Below are 20,437 nucleotides of genomic sequence, written 5' to 3' on the forward strand. Positions count from 1 at the left end.
TCTTCGAAAGCAATCTCGCCCCTGCTTTCGCACCGACACTTGGAAGCTTCTCTCAATCCTCCGTCCCGTCGCCCGGTCCAGCCCCCACGCGAATGCTCTAGAACACCATATCCTCGTGCACAACAATCTCTGCTCGGCTATAAAATGGCGACGATCGATCCAAACCCCGCCTCGCTCTGACCGCGAACAACATCCAGAACGTACAACCGCCAACGAGCACGCATCGATCGTTTGATCTTTCCACCTAGAGAGCATTTGATTTTTGCCTTGTCAGGCTTACACTTCCACGATCCAATGGCCGGCGTCGATGAGGAGACGATGAGGGGAGTCGAGGAGGAGGTGGACGAGCCCATGAACGAGCTGGACGACGGCGAGCCCGTGGATGACCTCGACGGCGATGACGAGGAGGAGGCCGACTCCCCGGCGGCGATGATGGTCGGCGAGGAGAAGGAGATCGGGACGCAGGGGCTCAAGAAGAAGCTCCTCAAGGAGGGCGAGGGCTGGGAACGGCCCGAGACCGGCGACGAGGTTGAAGGTACTGATTACACCCGCTGCATCTGATCTCTTTCTCTGACGCAACAATAACAAAAATTCATCTGATCTGTTTCTCTGTCTCAATGAACAAACAAATCATCGAACGGAAACAATAATCTGAATGTCCTACGCAGTGCATTACACGGGCACACTCCTCGACGGCACGAAGTTCGACTCGAGCCGCGACCGGGGAACGCCGTTCAAGTTCAAGCTCGGCCAGGGGCAGGTCATCAAGGGATGGGACCAGGGCATCAAGACCATGAAGAAGGGCGAGAACGCCGTCCTCACCATCCCGCCCGACCTCGCCTACGGCCAGGCGGGCTCCCCGCCCAAGATCCCGCCCAACGCCACGCTCCAGTTCGACGTAGAGCTCCTGTCGTGGGCCAGCGTCAAGGACATCTGCAAGGACGGCGGCATCTTCAAGAAGGTCCTGGTCGAGGGCCAGAAGTGGGAGAACCCCAAGGATCTCGACGAAGTTCTCGGTACGTGTCAGGCAGATGTTTGTGATTTTGGTTCCTAACATGGCAATCTGCTAGAATCCAGTTCGAATTTTGCTGCAAATTTTACCAAAATTTCAGTTTCCTCTAATCTGGCCTAAACTGAAATATGTCACCGTAACTGAACCCACACGAGATCGTTCAGACCAATCTTCAGTTGCACTGTAATACAACTTGTTTAATTGAACGAAATGGTCAAATAACATGTGTCTCATCTGCTGCTCTGTCTTGTTTATGCAGTCAAGTACGAGGCGAGACTTGAGGATGGAACCGTCGTGTCCAAATCCGATGGTGTTGAATTCGCTGTGAAAGATGGTTAGTCCCTAAGTTTACTGATCCTTTGCAATTGCATTGGAGGATTTTTCTCTGAAGTGTCTGTTCTCTGTCTGATGCACGGTTTTTCTTGACTATTTCAGGTTACTTCTGCCCGGCACTTTCCAAGGCTGTGAAGACCATGAAGAAGGGCGAGAAAGTCCTCCTCACTGTCAAGCCACAATGTGAGTTTCTGTTCCACATTCTCGAGTACATTTGGGCACACAGTAAAAATTTAGCACTGGAGTCATTATGTATTTATTGTGTAATGACGAACAGACGGCTTTGGCGAGCAAGGAAGACCAGCTTCTGAAGTCGAAGGCGCAGTGCCCCCAAATGCTACCCTGCACATAGATCTTGAGCTGGTGTCTTGGAAGACGGTGACGCTGATTGGCGACAATAAGAGGATCTTGAAGAAGGTGCTCAAGGAAGGCGAAGGCTACGAACGTCCCAACGATGGGGCAGTTGTCAGAGGTGTGTGAAAAATCGCTAAAATACTTGAGGTGACTTGTGAGAAGTTGAAGTGTGTGAGAAAAGTTTACTGATCGCGTAGTACATCTCAATTGGCAGTGAGGCTGGTCGGCAAGTTGGAGGACGGCACTGTGTTCACCAAGAAGGGACATGAAGATGGCGAACCATTTGAGTTCAAGACGGATGAGGAGCAGGTCATTGATGGCCTTGACAAAACAGTGATTACCATGAAGAAAGGAGAGGTCGCATTGGTGAAAATACCACCTGAACTTGCGTTTGGATCCACTGAAACCAAGGGTGAGCTCGCTGTGGTTCCTCCCAATTCAACCGTCTTCTACGAAGTGGAGCTGGTCTCATTTGAGAAGGTAACCGTGGTGGCTATCTACTTTCTTGTTTACCTGTCTGTCTATCTTAGCCTCTGCTATTGCTCAGGTATTCATATGTGTTCTTTTCTTTTTCTCAGGAGAAAGAATCTTGGGATTTGAAGAGCAACCCTGAGAAGATTGAAGCAGCTGCGAAGAAGAAAGAGGAAGGAAATGTATGGTTTAAAATGGGCAAGTATGCCAAAGCCTCCAAGAGATATGAGAAGGTAGGGCAGCAGGCTTTTAACTGAAAGTCGGTGCATTCTGTCCAACATTCTGTTATTCGTGAATATATATTATGGATTGGCTTTCTGACATAAATCTTTGGTTTCTGTTCTTCTGAATAGGCTGCGAAGTACATCGAGTATGACAGCTCTTACAGCGAGGATGAGAAGAAGCAATCTAAAGCACTCAAGATCAGCATCAACTTGAACGATGCCGCGTGCAAGCTCAAACTGAAAGACTACAAAGAAGCAGTGAAACTCTGCACAAAGGTAATTGTATTGCTCGGATATGGAAGTTGTGACGTTTCCATGGGTGGAATTACAGAGATCTAACCATGAGCCCTGGACAGGTTTTGGAACTGGAGAGCACAAACGTGAAGGCCTTATACAGAAGGGCGCAGGCGTACACCGCACTCGTTGATCTTGAACTGGCAGAGTTAGATATCAAGAAGGCACTGGAAATCGACCCAGACAACAGGTAGAGGCGCCCTCCATCTCTGTATAGCTACCAAATTCCTTCAGCCGTCAGTAATATTATGTTATCCAGAATGGTGACTGATTCCTCATGCCTCTCTCTTCTCCCAGGGAGGTGAAGGTTGCGTACAAGGCCTTCAAGGACAAGCTGAGGGAGTACAACAAGAGGGACGCCAAGTTCTACGGCAACATGTTCGCAAAATGGAGGAAGGTGGAAGATGCAGATAAGCATCCTGGGAAACAGGATGCACAGCCGATGGCAATTGACAGCACCGCTTGAGAGATGCCGCTGTGAACAGAGTACCTGGCATCATAGCCTGTATTAGTGATATGATATACTCCTAGAGCATTGTGTTTTGTCCTTAGTATTTGTTGCCATGGCTTTTGGCGTGAAGGCTTCACATGCCATTTGCTAGGTCGTTTGCTGCTGTCACTTGAAGTTTCACCTATACAGCTTGTTTGCCAACCAAGAAAGGGGAGTTGGAGAATAGAGAGGATCGAATTGGTACATTGAGTAGCAGACATGAGATATGTTGGATTGCATTCTCAATCTTATACTCCAAAGTCTTAACTTTTTTCGATAAACGGAATATATTAATATCAAAAGATATCAATTATACCTAGTCTCTGTAACAACCCAATGTTTTAATAACATTATAGATACACACAACACAGCTAAAAAAAGAAAAAGAAAACTAAGAAATAAAATCCCGTTACAGTATTTCAGTCGTAGCAACAGTAATACATCTATCACCAAGACAACACCTGAAATTCAGACTCTTCAAAAGCGACGGCTCTAAGAAGGGAACAGTGCACCACATTGCCAGGCACAACCAGTTAAGGTCGTTGATCAAAGATCTTAGGTTCTCGAAGATACTTTCCCTCTCAAAACAATGCCTTTAACAAAGACATTCTAGACACAACCAGTTAAAGCCAGACCTTGGATTTTCACCCTGAAAGGTAAGACTCCGAACTTCACATGTGATGCCGGCCCCCTTTCATACCACAGTTGCAAAGTTTGGAACACCAAGCAAGCCCCTCAACAGCGCAAAGACTTGAACATCCATTAGCTAGTTCTCCAATCCGGTCTTCATCATATTATCTTCTTCTGACTTCACCATGGATCAGCTGTCACTTGATGTCAACACAGAAAAGAGCTTCGCGCACCTCCAGAACCAAACGGTCGGAATAAAAGCATTAGTGTGCACGACTGAATACCACAGATCTAGCAAACTCCAGGCAATAGAAGCACTGTTACATTCGCCGACGACGCCTTCCGAAACTCAACACTCCGGCCAGATCATGAAGCGCAGGCCTCCGGCAGGTCTACATCTTCCAAGAGAGATCCTAAAACCGCCGCCTTTATTCAGGTCGGGCCCCCACGCCGGCGACCATCCCAGGATGACCATGGTTGCCACCGGAGACACCAAGCAGATCGCATAGTCCGGAGACACCGCACACTCCTGGGCACCGCCGCAGCCGATAGCCATCCCTCCGGCCGCCGATAGGCGAGGAGAAGGGGACCTAGGGTTTCCCCTTGCAGTCCGCCCCCACCCCTCCCTCCGCCGCCGGCAGGGCACACCATCGCCTCGTCGTCCGTTATGCCGTCACCGAGCCGAGGCCAGGCGCCACCATCGAGGTCCCCGACGATAGGGCCGAGCCCCAGCCAGCCATACATGGTGGCCCTCCGCAGCCAGCCCGAACACCGACAGATCTGGGCGCGGGGCCCACGGTCCACGGCCTCCACGCGACCTCCGCGCAGAGGAGAAGCTGGGCCAGCACCACCGCGTCCCCGGGGCCGCTGCCCCGGCTTGCCAGCGCCAGCGAGCCTCCAAGCCCAAACGGATCCAGATCGGACCCATCTAGGCCTAGATCGGGCCTTGGCCGGACCAACGCCCGTAGCAGCACGACAGGGGCATCGCCGCTGCACGCCATGCCGCCAAGCCCGCCGTCGCCACTCCCTAGCGCCCGCAGATCAGCCCCGCCGTCTGACTGCCGCGCGTGGCGAAGCAGGCAGGAGCGGGTCCCAGGCCTTAAGCGCATCCACCGCGGCTCTCCCCCAGCCACCTTCGGTGGTGACGGGCGCCGCCACTGCTAGAAGGCCAGCGGCAGCAGCGGAGTAGAGGAGGCTACCTAGGGGGGGTCGGTGGCGGCGCTTGTGTCTTCCCCCGAGTCGCCCGCTGCGGGCCACGCGAGGAGGTCGGGTCCCGTTTGCTAATCTCCCCAAAGTAACTAATGACATCAAGTGAAAAGCGGCTTAACCAGTTGTCTGTGATCTGTCCATCAGTTTTTTTTTTCTTTTTTAACGCGGAGGTCAGTCCATCAGTTAGTAGATCATTTTCAGGAAGACTAGAAATGACTGATATATTGTGAACTGTGACATGTTCGGTAGCGTTTGGTGTTACCGTAGGGGCCGCTTGGAATGATACTTTTAAAATTGGGCTGAGCCGGATGATACGGAGCATACAGTAGTTTGAGTATGGCCTGGGTAGGTCTGTAATATTTACCCTTGTCTTTGACTAAAATACAGGGAGACTAAAATACAGGGAACCAAACGGGGCATTATAATCACATTTGTCCTGTCTATTCTAGTACTCCCTCCGTCCCGTAAAAAGCTGCGCGCTGGTAATTTTACGAAAACCCCCCTGCACTATTTCACCTGAAAAAGTCCATCCCGTCTCTTTCCCTGCCCCCCTACTCCCGCACGACCAACTTCTCCCCATTCCGCCCGCCACCGTCGCCGGCCGATCCCGAGGGTCTCCTGGCGCCGCGCGGCCACCTCCCCGTAAAAAATCATCCTCCTCCCTCGATCCCATGGCGTGGCAGCTCAAATCCGTAGTCCCCCACCACAAACCCTAGCCCAGGCTCCATCAAGGTTGGATTTTGGAACCAAAATCGATTCTTGGGAGATTTGGGGTCGGCGGCATCCACGGCTTCCAGCCCCCGCGGCGAGAGGAGAGGAAGGATGCCGAGCCGGCCCAACCCCAGTCCCCCTTTCGACATCCTCGTCTTCGTCTTCGGTGAGTTCCCACGCCGCTGCCCCTCCCTCCTCCGTCCAACGCGGCCGCTTCCCTCAAGCAGCGCTGCTGCCTCCACTAATAGACGGTGCTGGTTTAGCTATAGTTGTACAGCTGGGATTTGGTGGTGGCGCTGATCCTTAATTTCTCTGGAGTAAGTGGCAGCAGCTTGGGAATTTTGTTTGCGAGCTGTTGCTGCGACTGAATATTAAGATAGCAGAGTTAGGATTGTATTGCAACACCCTTTCTTGTTTGCTTGTTGTAATATTCAGTCAAAAGCGACTGAATTAAAGTGACTCATCTTGTTACTGATGCCCTGGATTTGTGCTATTTTGCTTATACAATCATCTTGTTTACCTATGTTTGCTTACTGATGCTGCCCTTGCAATCAATGTACTGTAGGTTTAGTTCAGGATAATTTTGGGATTCATTGTTCATAGTCAGTTAGTCCTACTGATTTACTGATGCCAATTCGCTCTGGAATACTGCTGATAACTTGACCAAGTAGTTTAGTGACTATACAATTTTACTCCTAGGTGCATCAAGGTGCTTCTGCAGTATATACAGTTCACCTCTTAGTGTTGGATTGGTTGAATGAGCTAAGATCGAGGAGCTGCTCTTCCTCGCCGCTCGCCTCCGCTCCAAGATCGAGGAGCTGCTCTTCCTCGCCGCTCGCCTCCGCTCCATCCTGGCCGCCTCAGCATCCGCCTCCAGCCTCAGCATCTGCCTACCTTCCTCGCCGCTCGCCTCCGCTCCAGCCTCGCTGCGTCGGCAGCCGCCTCCGCCCTAGAGGTATCACTACATTGCCCTGTCTTTTTCTCGTCCAAATCACTATAAGTTGGAAAATACTTCCTGCAACTTTGGAAAATACACGTAGGTGAGGACTCACTAATCTGCAAGTTGATTCCCATTCGTATGCTTGATGCGATGGTGTGTTACTGATTCTAAAGGGGAGTGTACACGCATTTGATTCTACTGTGCAGTTTTTACTTTTGAGAATTCCTTCACTGAATTTAGAAGCTGGAGTATATTGTTTGCCATATGATTCAGAACAGTTTGGGTACCTCAAGGCACATATCTTATGGTTTGCCTTGTGTCACCTTGTTATTACTGATGAAGCTTGTGCTAGCTGGCAGTCTGTTCTGATTCATTCCCATTTGTTGTCCTGATAGAAACTGAAACTGTAGATGTTATAAAGAGAATAGTGGGGACAGAGAGGTTTAAGGATATTTAGCTGTAGCAAGCAACTTGTTGCAAGTTCAGTTTGCTGCATAGGAAACGTAATTTTGGAGTTGAGTTTGCTCCCATTTAAGTGAGCAGTGTTCTTGAATAACAAGTGACTAATTCATGCTAGCTTCGAGTACATCGACTAGTTAGTGTCAGAACCAACACTCAAGTTCTGTATTGAGAGTACCAGCGGGACACTGCTCAGCACCTCGCAGTTCTTCAACAGGAAAGTGTTAACTATGGTAAAGTTAATGCCATTACTCTGTGAAACACCATAAGGTAAATAAGGAAATTAATTTGCTTGAACTGGTACTGCACGTTATAACATACTCTTCTATTCTAATGCAAGAAATCGGCAGGATATTTACTGGGGTTAATTCAAGAAGCCTGACAAGAATTAGCTTTGTAACGAACAGAGTTAGGACATTAATCCACTAGCAACTATGTGCATGTTTATGTGCACCTGGGCACCTGTTGACTTGTGTCACTGCATTTATCCATCCTATTTCTTTGAACACCTGTGCCTTGTGTGTCAAATTCATCAGTCTAATTTATCAAATGAACTTTGTAACGCAATACTAACATGGAGTATATTTTCTCAACATCATTATACTCAACCTGCAAGTATAATTGACAGTATCTAACAGTAGCTCCTCATGACAGTACGTGAAGCAACATAGCCAAAGTTTCTCCTTATAACTAGACATAATTACTCCTATTCCAATAATCATTTCTCTACAGTAGCATTACTCTTCCTTTCTCTACAATATTCATATGAACACAATAACACTCCTATTCCACTCATACTCTTTCTAATTTGTCTCTCCTTTTTCTATAAGCTCTTTAGTTTTTACAAGTAGCTCGGATGTGATAGATAGAGCGATTGGTAGCCTTCCTTCTCTCTCCTTCAGGTCCTTATGCAAGTGCGGGGGCTCGTATTTTATTCCCCCTCCTGCTTTCATGACCTCTCTCATACATGCCTGGAGTGTCAAGAAGCTTCGATACAACATGTTGACCTTGTAGTTCTCGTACTCTTGTTGCACATCCTCTATCAGTTCCCGGATACTTGTAGGTGCTCTAGTATCAGTGAGGGACTGCAAAGATGGAAAGAAACATAAGTCGAGCACATTCATGTCTGGACTATTAGGAGGTTGCTGCAACAACCTAATGTCCAGATCTGTCTGTGCTACGGCCTGTCGGAAAACCTCATCATGAGGTAGGATGTGAGGTTTCGCGTTGTCTTGCTGTATGTAAATTGTTCTTCCTACATCCTCGTCTGGCCACTTGTCCTGTATAGCAGGTATCACCAGGTTGCACATATAGTTCCTCATAACCTCTCGAGTGACTTTCAATGGTTGCACTATCATTGTCCCTTTTGGTCTGTTTTTGCTCTTTTTAACCGCTGGGGTTTCCGTCACAAAAGCCCACGTGCCGATTTTGCCATCAAAAGTGACAACTCCCCCTTCATATCTTGGCTTGGCTACTGCAGTGAGAAACATCACTTTACCGATACAGTTCCAAGGGTGGAGGCTCTCCGGGGAGCAGGTAGTAGCTGTTTTTCTTTTTTGTCATGTGGAACCACTTTTCGTCTATGTGAACTATGTCATCCATTTCTTTGAATGACGGCATAGAAGTTGTGAACTCGTTGTCATTCTCATCCAGCATACTGACGCAAAATTTCAATCTCTGAATAATGTTTGCTGCCGTTAGCAACGGCTTTAAAGTGTTAGTGACACGCTTCACCTGACCCCACTGGAACCTTCTGTGTAATGTGGAGGGACAAACACCAAGGGCCCTGGATAGTGATCGAATTGTTTTTCTCTTGTTAAGAGGGACCGTCAAAATCCTCTCGAGGTCAAGGTCCTTTCTCTTACGACCAACATTGCCCTGCTTTTTGCTCGACACATCAACTTCTAGACCTTCCTTAATCTGGTCATTTGCTTGTTTCCATATCGTTTCGACAGTTCGTAGGCTTGTCTTCAATAGGCATGCAACAAGCTGCTTGTCTGTCTTGTCAACTTTTCCATCTCTTTGTTTGATTACTTCTAAAGCAAAGTAAAGCCCCCATCTTTGCTCATTTGTTAGGTTTGCGTGTCTGTTGTTCCTAGTTGCTCCTTCCATATTGGTTTCTTCATCTTGATCTACCAACATCTCCTCTTCTACTGCAGGTATGTAGACATCATCTTCGTCAAGTGGAGTGTAGTTGAGGTCAAGTGGGGCATTGTTGAGGTCTGGGAGGACCATAGTGAACTTGCTGATCAGACCGGTGAGGAGCAGCTGAAAGGTAGACCGGCGAGGAGTAGCTGAAAGGTAGACCGGCGAGGAGCAACTGAAAGGCAGACCGGCGATGAGCAGCTGAGAAGCGATGAGTTCAGGCAGATACGACCTTCTTGATGTGTTATTATCTGCAAACAGGCAAGTTTAAATTGGTGAGGAGGCAGCTGAGAAGTTACAACTATGCTTATCATTTTCTTATGTTCTTGTTATGGATATGCAAATGCACTATGCATTATCAGCAACTCTACATAATTGAGACATGTGAAATGTTACAGTTGCTTTTAGCTTAAATTGAATTGTTGTCCAGGTTGCCAGGGAAGGTGGCCATGTGGACCAGCACACAAGACCAAAACTGATGACCATAACTAATGGACTGAGTTGACTGTTTCAGTAAGTCAGGTAATGCAATCTTGCCATTACTGAGTCACTACATAAGGAAACTATGATTACCCAAATTTCATGATATCACCGGGATTGCTTGCCACCATCTATATTTCTGTGAAACACCATGAGGAAAATAGGAAACTAATCACCCAAATTTGCATGATATCACTGGGATTTCTTGCCATATATTTCTGTGAAACAACATGAGGTAAATAAGGAAACTATAATCACCCAAATTTGCATGAGGTAAACTTTTACTGAGCCTGTACATAAGGAAAGTAATCACCCAAATTTGCTGCGTCTGAGTCTGTACATAAGGAAAGTAATCACCCATTATTGAGTCTGTACATAAGGAAAATAATCACCCATTACTGAGTCTGTACATAAGGAAAGTAATCACCCAAATTTGCATGATATTACTCAAATTTGCTTGCCAATATTTGCTCTATGAAATAAGGAAATTAATCACCCAGATAATCTCTGCATGATAGCTAATTCCAAGTTTGGTGGGAATTGTAGGTACCTTTCCTTCACCGACAAATTGACTGGAGTTGCAGCAGCTCCTGCCTTCCTCTTTTGGCGACGCACTCGCCAGACGTGGATAGTGGCGGAGGAGCGGACGACCTCGGCTAAGAGCGGCGGATGGCGAGGAGGTGGAGAACTATGGCCTCCACGTTCGTTGAAGCGACAGCGAGCGTACGGAGGACCCTGCGATGGCGGCCCCTGCGACGGCGACCAGAGCAGCGGACGGCGGCCGGAGGTGGAGCTGCTCACGGCGGCACCTCAGACGGTGGGCGTCGCGGCGGCCCCTCAGACGGTGGGCGGAGCGGCGGCTGGAGATGGAGCTGCTGACAGCGGCCCTGCGCGTGGTCGCGGCGGACGGCGGCCGGAGATGGAGCTGCTCAAAGCGCCCCCTGCACGTGGTCGCGGCGGCCCCTCCGACGGCGAGAAGAGCGGCGGATGGCCGCCGGAGGTGGAGCTACTTGCGGCGGCTGGTGGAGGGCGCCGGCGAGCTCGTGGAGGGCTCCGGCGAGCTAGTGGAGGGCTCCGGCGAGCTCTTGCATGGCGTCGGCGAGCTCGTGCAGGGGTGCCGGCGAGCTCGTGCAGGGGTGCCGGCGAGCTCGTGCGGGGATCGCGGCCGGATCGTGGCCGGATCACGCGCGCGGAACTGATTGCATGCGCTGATGGTGGGGAGTTTGTTGGACTGATTTCAAAGTGTAAAGGGTTTTTCTGTAAAATGGTCAACAGTTCAAAACATTTCTCCACCGCGCAGCTTTTTTCGGGACGGAGGGAGTATTTGATATGGTATTATCTTTTTAGTGTGCCAACTTCTACAGCTTAATATAAAGCACTACATCGGTTCCTAAAGATTCCGAAACATCTTATATTTAGAAACATCGTAGGTCTGATTTCGGACATATGATAGTCTCCTCTCCATTCCCTCCTTTTCTCATTGGATTATCTTTTTCCGTGAAGTCTAGATCCGACATGTCTTTCCCCGTGGTCGTCTGGTAGCTGAGGCTGTATCCCATGGCACAAGGGGTGACGGGTGCTAGGTGCTCACTGTGCATGATGGTGGATGTCGGTGATGGCGGTGGTGTGCTGGTTGGGCCAGCCTGGTCGGCTGATATATCGGCACATGTGGGCAGTGGCGTGAGGGTCAGAGTGGTAAGGCGACAGTGAGGCAGAAGCGGCTACTGTGAGCGTGCGCCCTAGATCTAGGGCAGGTGTAGGCCCCAAATATACGGTAGGAATGCCTAGATTAGAGGCCGCTTTGTGGATCCGTTCGGGCCGGCCCAAGCTCTGCTGGGTGCGCTCGCTACTTCTCGGGTGGCAGGAAGGCGCCACATTTGTTGTTCTCGTTGTCTTACTGGTAGCACGCTATACCCCATATGAGTGTGTGCGCCCTTGCGATGACCTGGCGGGTGTGTATGGGGGGTGGGGGTGGGGATGGTGTTGTTGGAGGGGGGGGGGGGGGCTTGGGAGAAATCCTTGATGGGATGTTGGCACGACATAGCGTCGCCATTCCTCCCCGGAGGGCATGGTAGCTATCTCCTCTCCACTCCCCTTTGAGTGCAGTGGGAACCCTAGGAACCAGTTTGTTGGGCCAGGTAGCATCGGCATGTTGACGTGACATTTCTTTTCGGAGTTGCCGCCTTGGTACTTTGTGATATGTGAGTCATAAAGTTAGTTTGGTGGTGGGACGAGTTTGGAGGGCACAATGGTGCCAGGCTACCATCTCGCTTCGTGATTGGCATCTTCACTCTCTTGAGAGTTGTGTCATTTTTTTCTATTTTATTGGTATATTTCTGCCTCAATTTTTCACATTTAAACCTTTGTACGATTGTGGTTGCTTTTTTTGTGTAATAAACGCAGAAGGCCAGTACAATATAGCAATTCCGATCTCAAGGCTAAAATTAATGCAAATGAATATTCCACCACGTCTTTACATGTGTTATGTTCAGATATACATGTGGTATGTTCAGACACTAGACACTAGACACTAGACGCTTCGTTTTACCCTCTATATATACCAGCCCATTTTCACACGAGCAGGCAGTACGTAGTACGTACACCCCCTCATTTGTCGATTGGCTGATCTTTGCGCTTATAACTTTTTCGCTCTCACACCCTACTAGTAGTAAGGTTGCAAGCGGTGCGGGATGTACCGCTTCGCCGCTACGCCGCCCCGCAAAAAAGCCCCGCGCGGACTCCGCTAGGCCGACCGTGTCGTTCGAGCGGGCCGAAGCGGTCAGACCGCGTTGTCTGCGAGCCATCCCGCAGAGCCGCACAGTTCCGCAAAAGACACATGGGCCAGAGAGATCGAGCGTTTCCGGAAAGGCCGACGTCTCGTTGACCCGGCCGTCGCCGCCGCCGCCTTCCTCTGTCGCTGCCTCCCTCCTCGTTGATGCCCCGACCTCCGCTTCCCTCTCCCCTTCCTCTCGGGGGACAGCAGCTTCGGCCGGTCACGACAGCACACGGTGACAAGTGCCCCCTCTCCCCCTCACTCCCACACGGCCACCGCCGTCGACGTAGGAGCCTCCGCGGGAGCGCACCTACAGGCCTCCACGTTCTCATTCAGAAGCTGGTGGAGCCGCCCGTCCAGGTTGCGCACCGCCGCCGCGTCAACCAGGACCGTCCTGGCGCGGCGCGCGCCGCCATGGAGGACGTGCCGGAGGAGGGACTCGATGCGCCTGATCCAGGCCGGCTCATGGATGGACGCGCCGGTGTCCTCTTCGCGGACGCAGAACAGCGCGGCGACGCGGCCGCCGTGCGTCCACGCCCTGGCGTCGACGGTGCCGCAGCGCAGGTCATGCAGCACGGCGAACACCTCGATCGGATAGGACGCCCGGGCGGTCGGCGCCCACAAGCTCAAGCACGCAGAGCCTCCTCTCCTTGGCCGGCGGGTCGCACGCCCTTGGCGATGCGTTGGCGGCCGAGGCGGCGGCGGAGAGAGCGGACTCGAGGTGCGCGAGCAGCCCGTCGGCTCGGCGACCTCGCGGCCCGCGGCGTCGGCGACGTGGAGGACGTCCATGAACCAGCGGCCGTTGTCGGAGGAAATGTAGTCCTTCAGGACGCAGAATCAATCAGCGCGTGCGTTCGCGGGATGATGCGGCCGCCGCACTCCTGCCGCGTTGTCCGCGCTAATTCTAGCGGTACGTCGCAGGAAGCCAGGAGCGTCCGCAGACGCGGAGCTGTCCCGCGATACTTTCTAGCGGTCGGCCGCAACCCGCCCCGCTTGCAACCTTAACTAGTAGTATCACTTAGACACACGATGTTCAATGAACACCGGAGATGATGAGAGCAAGACCTGAACAATTAGTACTTCAGAATATGAGCCATCGGGATGGAAACAAAGTACTTTGGTGCAACAGACACGACTTCCTTGATCCCTCCTTCGGCTGTGCAGAATAAAAAAAGCCCTCTAATCGCTGCCAACCATGCTCCATTTGCGGTCTTGGATTAGTCCAAGTCACTGGCCGTGTCGAGTATCTCTAGAACATAGGTGGGTAGATGCCTGGATGCGCCTGGAAGATCTTTTCGACGCGTCTAATCTTATCCAGCCTTCTCGCACGCTGAACACATTTAACTGGAGGATATTGTTTATGAGCATTTCATCGACAGCAGATGACGGTGATCACAAAGAGCAAGCAGCAGTTTCATGTTTTACCGGGTGTAGTGCTGTACTGCTGCATTCAACTTTTTTAGATAACAGGGAGTCATCCCCGATTTCATTAAGAAAACCAGTTTGCTACAAAGTAACAATCCACACCACCAAACGCAACACAGAACAGGTACTTAAGTTTTTACAGACCAGGTGGACTGAATTTCCTAGTTCATTGACAGCAAAAGGAGAGAACAAAAGAGAGGGGGAAATGCAGATACAAGCAGGAAGAGATCAATCCGCAAACCAAACTGCTCCTGCTAAAATTTGCAAGTTTTCCTTCTTCTTCTTTCTTCCTCTTTTCCTTCTTTTATTCCTCTACATCATCAACCTTGGAGTCCAGGAGATCCAACTTCTTCTCGATCCAAAAACTTCTTTAGCTACTCTTTCCAACTCCTTGCACAGAATTTGAACCTGTTCCTAGCGTCCTCCTTCACCTGCAAACAGCTCCAAGAATTAATATAATAGCAAATTTTTAGAATAACAACATAAGGTTCTTCAGGCCATTCTTTTTCAAAGCATGTCAGATTTCTAGTTTTCCAAATACTCCAGATAACAGCACCAACCCCCACAGCAAGAATCTCTTTTTTCTTCCCCCCAAACCTTTCAACTAGTTGGAAATACAGTGATCAGCAGAATCAAATTGAAATTTCAAACCAAGTGCAACTAACCACATTCCAAATGTACCTAGCCAGGGGGCATTTTAAGAAAAGATGATCAATGGTTTCATTACACCCACAAAAGAGACATTTTTTCTCACATTTTCCTCCCCTTTACAACAGAACATCTCTTGTAAGTATGCTTTTCTTTAACATCAACCACAAGAAAGTCTTAATTCTAAGGGGTATCTTAACCCTCCACATAAATTTGTAAGGAACCACATCATTAAATTGCATAGCTAAATATAGAGATTTAACTGAAAATTCCCCTGTGTTAGTTAATTTCCAAACCAACATGTCAGGTTCATTATTTAGTATAACTCTCTCTAGCAAATTTTTTAAGTTAAGCCATTGTTCTCTAAGTTCCCCAACCATGGCTCTTCTGAACTTGAGCATCTCCACTCCTACCTCAAAGACTTCTTTAACTGTCACATTTCTATTCATAGAGACCAAAAACAATCTTGGAAGGCTTTTGCCAGACAAGAGGAGCCTATCCATTGATCCTCCCAAAAACTTGTTTTTGATCCATTTCCAATTTGGATTTTGCAATATTGCCAGAAGGTTTTCTTGACCTCCATCAACCCTTGCCAGAAATGTGAGTCTCCAGTTTTGGTGACTGCCTGGCAAAAAGTTTGTTTCTGGAGATATTTTTTCCTGAGGATTTTTTGCCAAATTCCATTTTCATTAAAGAGTTTCCATAACTACTTAGCTAGTAAGGCAATATTCATTTTCTCCAAATCTAGGACCCCTAAATCACCTTGGTCTTTTGGCATACATACTGTCTGCCAATTCACCAAGTGGTATTTCTTGTGCCCTTCAGTTTCATCCCACAAAAAGTTATTCCTTATTCTATCTATTTTCTCTTTCACACCAACTGGCATCCTATAGAAGGAGGGCATATAAAAAGGGACACTGGTCAGGGATGAGTTGATCGGGGTAACCCTTCCTCCCATTACCAGCATTTTCCCTTTCCAAGGTCCTAGTTTATTCCTCATTTTCCCTTCAGTTGAATCCCAAACAGAATTCTTCAATCTTTTTTTGTTTATTGGCACTCCCAAATATTTCATTGGTAATGAACCATATTTGCAAGTAAAGATTCTTTCAAAGTCTTTTTCCCTATCTGAACCCCCCCAGACAATAAATATCACTTTTGTGGAAATTAATCTTCAGTCCTTACATCTGCTCAAAAAGATAGAGAATTACTTTCAAATTTATAGGCTGGTCAAGATTATATTCTAGTAGAAGGATGGTGTCATCTGCATATTGCAGAATGGCCACACCCCCTTCTACAAGATCTGTACCTAGCCCAGTCAGTAGACCCTCCCCTTGAGCTCTTTTAACAAGAACATCAAGGATATCTACAGTAAGGTCAAAAAGAATGGGTGAGAGTGGGTCTCCCTGTCTTACTCCTTGGAATGTGGAGAAGTAGGCCCCTATCTCACCATTAACATTGATCCCTACCTTGCCACTGGTTACTGTCTTCATTATCAAGTCAGACCATTTGGATGGAAATTCTTTGGCTTCCATTGATTGATAGAGAAAAGGCCATTTGACCTTGTCAAAGGCCTTCTCAAAGTCAATCTTGAAAAGCAAACCAGATTTCTTTTTTTTGTGTGTGTCATTCAAAATCTCATGTAAAATATTAACCCCCTCCATTATATATCTCCCTTTAATGAAAGCAGTTTGGTTCAAGAGCACAACCTTCCAGATTACTTGAATGAGCCTATTAACTAGGACTCTTGTTAGAAATTTTGAAGGATACATTCAGTAGGCATATGGGCATATACTTTTGAATCCTATCTGCATCTTTTCCTTTTGGAACCAATGTGATAACCCCATAATTCCATCTTGCAATATCTAATTCTCCTTTTTGGAAATCTTTAGGAAGACCAAATAGATCTTGCTTCACCAATTCCCAATTTTTCTGGTAGAATTCTGCATTGAAACCATCTGGCCCAGCTGCTTTATTGGCTGCCATTTCAAATACAGTTGTTTTAAGCTCCTCCATTGTAAATTCTTTCAATAAAAGCTCATTGTCTTCATCACTAAGTTTTTCCATACCTGTTTCACTAAAGCTAATATTATTTAAACCTAGATTACCAAAGAGTTTTTTGTAGAAGTCAGTAATATATCTCTTAAGATTTTCCTGACCCTCTATCAAACCCTCATCCTGATTTAAATTTATAATCAGAGTTTTTCTTCTCCTCCCATTTTCTTTTGAGTGGTAATACCTAGTGTTATTATCCTCCTCTTTTTTAATCGATTCTGTAACATTTAACTGCATAAGTAGTTTATCGATTACTTTCCACTGGTCATGTAATTGTCTTATTTCTTAACCTTCCACTGATTCATTTAACTGTTTTACTTTTTAGCCTACCAAAACTAACTCTATAATTAAAGCAGTGGGAAAGGGTACACATAACGGGTTTAATGGGGAAGAAACAACCAAGAGAGAGAATATCAAGTGAGAAATGGCTATAGAGGTGGGTTCCAGAGACTATTGCAAATTAATATTCCATCAACTTGCTTATATCTGTTATGTCCCGACACTAGACAATGCTTCTATATACTATATGAACCCATTTTCACTAACACATATTATTGGACACCCCCCTATTAATCCATTTTCTATTATAGCTTTTTGGACCGACATCTTAGTATTACTTTGGTACTTGATGTTCAGGAACACTTGCGGATGATGAAAGCATACTTGAACAATTACTTAAGAATAGGAACCATTGGGATAGAAACAAAATACTTTGTGTATGACTTACGTTTGGTGTGACCGCCAGGACTGTCTTCTCCGCTGTTTTGGAATTCGGATGTCCAGCAATTCAATTCTCCAAGCTAAAATTAATGCAAATGAATATTTCACCAACCTCTTGACGAACTGAGATACAGTGACTTTAAATCTTTACCCCTCCCATCTCCATCCAATCTCCATCCAAGGTTGGGCATGACACAAAGGCAATAGCAAATAGTATTTGACATATTCAGCAACATATGAGATTGGAGATCCAGCAGTATGAACTGGGATAAAAAAATATTTGACAGATTCAGTAGTACAGATTCAACAGCAAGTGTCAGACTCATCACACTACAAGGAAAAGGCCTACCGCCGGCGAACCTAAATGGCCCATTGCCGGCGCACCATGATTCCGCCGGTGCGAACGGGCCGGTGATAACTGGCCACTGCCGGCGCGCCATCGCCGCTTCGCCGGCAAAGGACAAGTTCCACCGGCGCACCAGCAGCTGCGCCGGCAGTAGTGCTTCCAGCACTGGCGCATGCCACGTGCGCCGGCAGTAGCTCATTTAGGTGCGCCGGCAATAAATTCGAAAATTCTTTTTTCAGCTTTTTTCCAGCATATTAGAATACATATTTGACAACAGTATATATTTACAACACAGTTCATATTTGTACAGCAGCACATGCAATATGAGAAGCACATAGAGAGTTAAGTATCATTTCGGTATCAATACACAAATACACAAGTTCCGGAATGTTGATTCATACAACACATGTGCATATGCAACACCAAAGGACTAAGTTTCATAAAGTTAGAAGTCTCGGTAGTCGTCACATGTGTCGTCATACACCTCACAATGTAACTCCTAACCTAAACTACAATCACATAGAACATGAACAACATGGTCACGATGACCATCATCACGAAGGCCATGGTCTTCATCCGGTTCCTCCTCATGTCCCTCATCTCTCCCGCTAGATAACGGGCTTATCTTCCTTCCGCCTCCACCCTAGTGGGGTATCCCTTGTAGCTGTTGCCGCTGAAGCGGTGCACCCGTCTCCGACAGTCCTCCCGATCGTCGTAGACTCCAGGAACCCTCCCCTTGTACACGACATATGTCGTCGGCATCTCCATGCACAAGACAAGTAAAACGTTAGTACCAATGCAATGAACAAGTGCCAACTCAAATAAGAGAAAAGTAGTATGAACTAAATAGCATGTGCCTCATACTTTGTTGGTAGAAATAAATAATAACATACAGGGATGGGGTCAGTGAGGCTAGGTAGGATGCACAATAGATTGATATTTGTGGCCATCACACCAAGCCTCACTGGCCCCACCCCGTAGTGTACAAGTGACCGAACATTTTAATCATCGGCCAATGCAATTAAGAAGTGCGAACTCAAATAAAAGACAAGTAGTACGAATTAAATAGCGTGCCTCATACTTTGTCGGTCGAAACAAATATTAACATCCAGGGATGGAGTCAGTGAGGCTAGGTAGGATGCACAAGAGATTGATACTTGTGGCCGTCGCACCAAGGCTCACTGGCTCCACCCCCGAGTGTACGAGTGACCGAACATTCTAATCATCGGCGAACTCCAAATACGAGGCAAGTAATGCAAATAATTATTAAGCTATCTACACCATAATCTTGAAATATATAGCAAAGTAAATGAAACAATAGACACATGTTCACATGCACATTCATACAACTAAATAAAAGCAACAAGTCGATTCTATTGGAATATATAGCAATTATTACAATACGGAAGTTCAAGGACATATCGTTCAAGCTTTAGCAAGTGTTCCCGTCGTAGGATCAGGTTGTACGCCTAGGGGGGAATGGACGGCAGCCCTCAAGCGAGTTGAACGACCTCTCATCACGCGACATCTCCAAGCGGAGTTCTATCTCGCCATTAGGTGGTAGACCGTAGCCGTAGAAGAACTCGCCAGACCTAGCGTTGACATCCTGCAGGATTACCGTGCAAATGAACTGCTGGATGCGACCCCGGTTCTTTCTAATCTCTCTATCGAGGACATCCGCCATGTTTGCAAACCTGTTTCCGAGATTCTCTCGGCAGCAACATGTCATCTGCGTACTTTATGTACTCCTGCATCCGAAGGATGGCGTACCACGCGTCCATCCCATTGTCTTGCGTCGATCGCCCGAGGCATGGGAAGTTGGTTGTGTGGGTTAAGACCAAGCCTCCTCGGGATTTCCTCTCTACTTTGAGGGGGCCTGCCTTGTTGGCGAAGCCGGTGAGAGCATCATTGAGAAGGGCCCTGATGTGGGTGTAGTCTTTCTTGCGGTCCCTACCCGAGTCGAGATAGACTGCATGCGAGTGTTGCCGGTGCACGACGATGAGGGTGCAGAACTTGTCTCTGCGGAAAACACACGGATTTACCTTTGGAAATGCAAATGGAGATATAGGATAGAATGGTGATGGGGGACTAGCGAGTGATTACTTACTCGGGGAAGTAAGGGATGAGAATGGCGCCCTTTTTAATGTTCGCCAGCATGAAATCCTCGACCTGGCTGGGTGGCAATCGCGCGATCCCCGGCGTTGCGGATGATGCTCTCCCGCATATAGAAGGGGTCCATTATCGCGATGGTCGGCGTCCCCTCCTTAACAATCTGGGAAGACAAGCTAAGAGCAACTAGGCGAACCACACTAAAGTGGAGCGCTTGCATGCGATAGATGCTGAAGATGTCGTTGAACCGGATGAAGCACAAGTCCGCGGGGTACTTCTCGACGAAGTTCATGCCGCTTGGCACCTTCGCCACGAAGAGAGGGTAAGCGGGATCTTTTGATTTGAGAAGAATGTTCTCCACATGCCCGACGAGCCTCATGCAAGCTCCTCATATCCGGGGTGAGTTTATTCAGGACATGCTCCGGCAGCATCGGTTCACCCAAGTGATGCGAGAGGTCGCCAATTGTTTGGCAACTTGTCAAGGAGTGGGACCTTGTCCTTGGATTTGGCCGCCGCCTTGTCTTTGGCGTCCTTCTTATTTGCCCTCTTCCTCTTCTTGGGTTGTAGTGCTGGACCATCCATCGCTGTAGTGGCCGTAGCACGGAGTGTGTT

The 20,437-nt window shown here is 48.0% G+C and overlaps 1 protein-coding gene and 1 pseudogene across 1 annotated transcript; one reads left to right on the plus strand and one right to left on the minus strand.

Moving 5' to 3' along the window:
* Positions 1 to 294: 294 nt before the first annotated feature.
* On the plus strand, positions 295 to 3,333 carry LOC124677204 (peptidyl-prolyl cis-trans isomerase FKBP62-like). The gene is made up of 10 exons (XM_047213203.1): positions 295 to 535; positions 669 to 1,016; positions 1,272 to 1,346; positions 1,448 to 1,528; positions 1,623 to 1,817; positions 1,914 to 2,179; positions 2,278 to 2,403; positions 2,524 to 2,670; positions 2,751 to 2,878; positions 2,986 to 3,333. The coding sequence occupies exons 1-10, from the start codon at positions 295 to 297 to the stop codon at positions 3,152 to 3,154; spliced, it is 1,776 nt and encodes a 591-aa protein (XP_047069159.1). The 3' UTR covers positions 3,155 to 3,333.
* A 9,198-nt stretch (positions 3,334 to 12,531) lies between these two features.
* LOC124672227 lies at positions 12,532 to 13,314 on the minus strand (annotated as a pseudogene).
* Between the last annotated feature and the right edge of the window lie 7,123 nt (positions 13,315 to 20,437).

Source organism: Lolium rigidum, chromosome 7 (assembly GCF_022539505.1).
Source record: "Lolium rigidum isolate FL_2022 chromosome 7, APGP_CSIRO_Lrig_0.1, whole genome shotgun sequence".
In the NCBI taxonomy this organism is placed as follows: Eukaryota; Viridiplantae; Streptophyta; class Magnoliopsida; order Poales; family Poaceae; genus Lolium; species Lolium rigidum.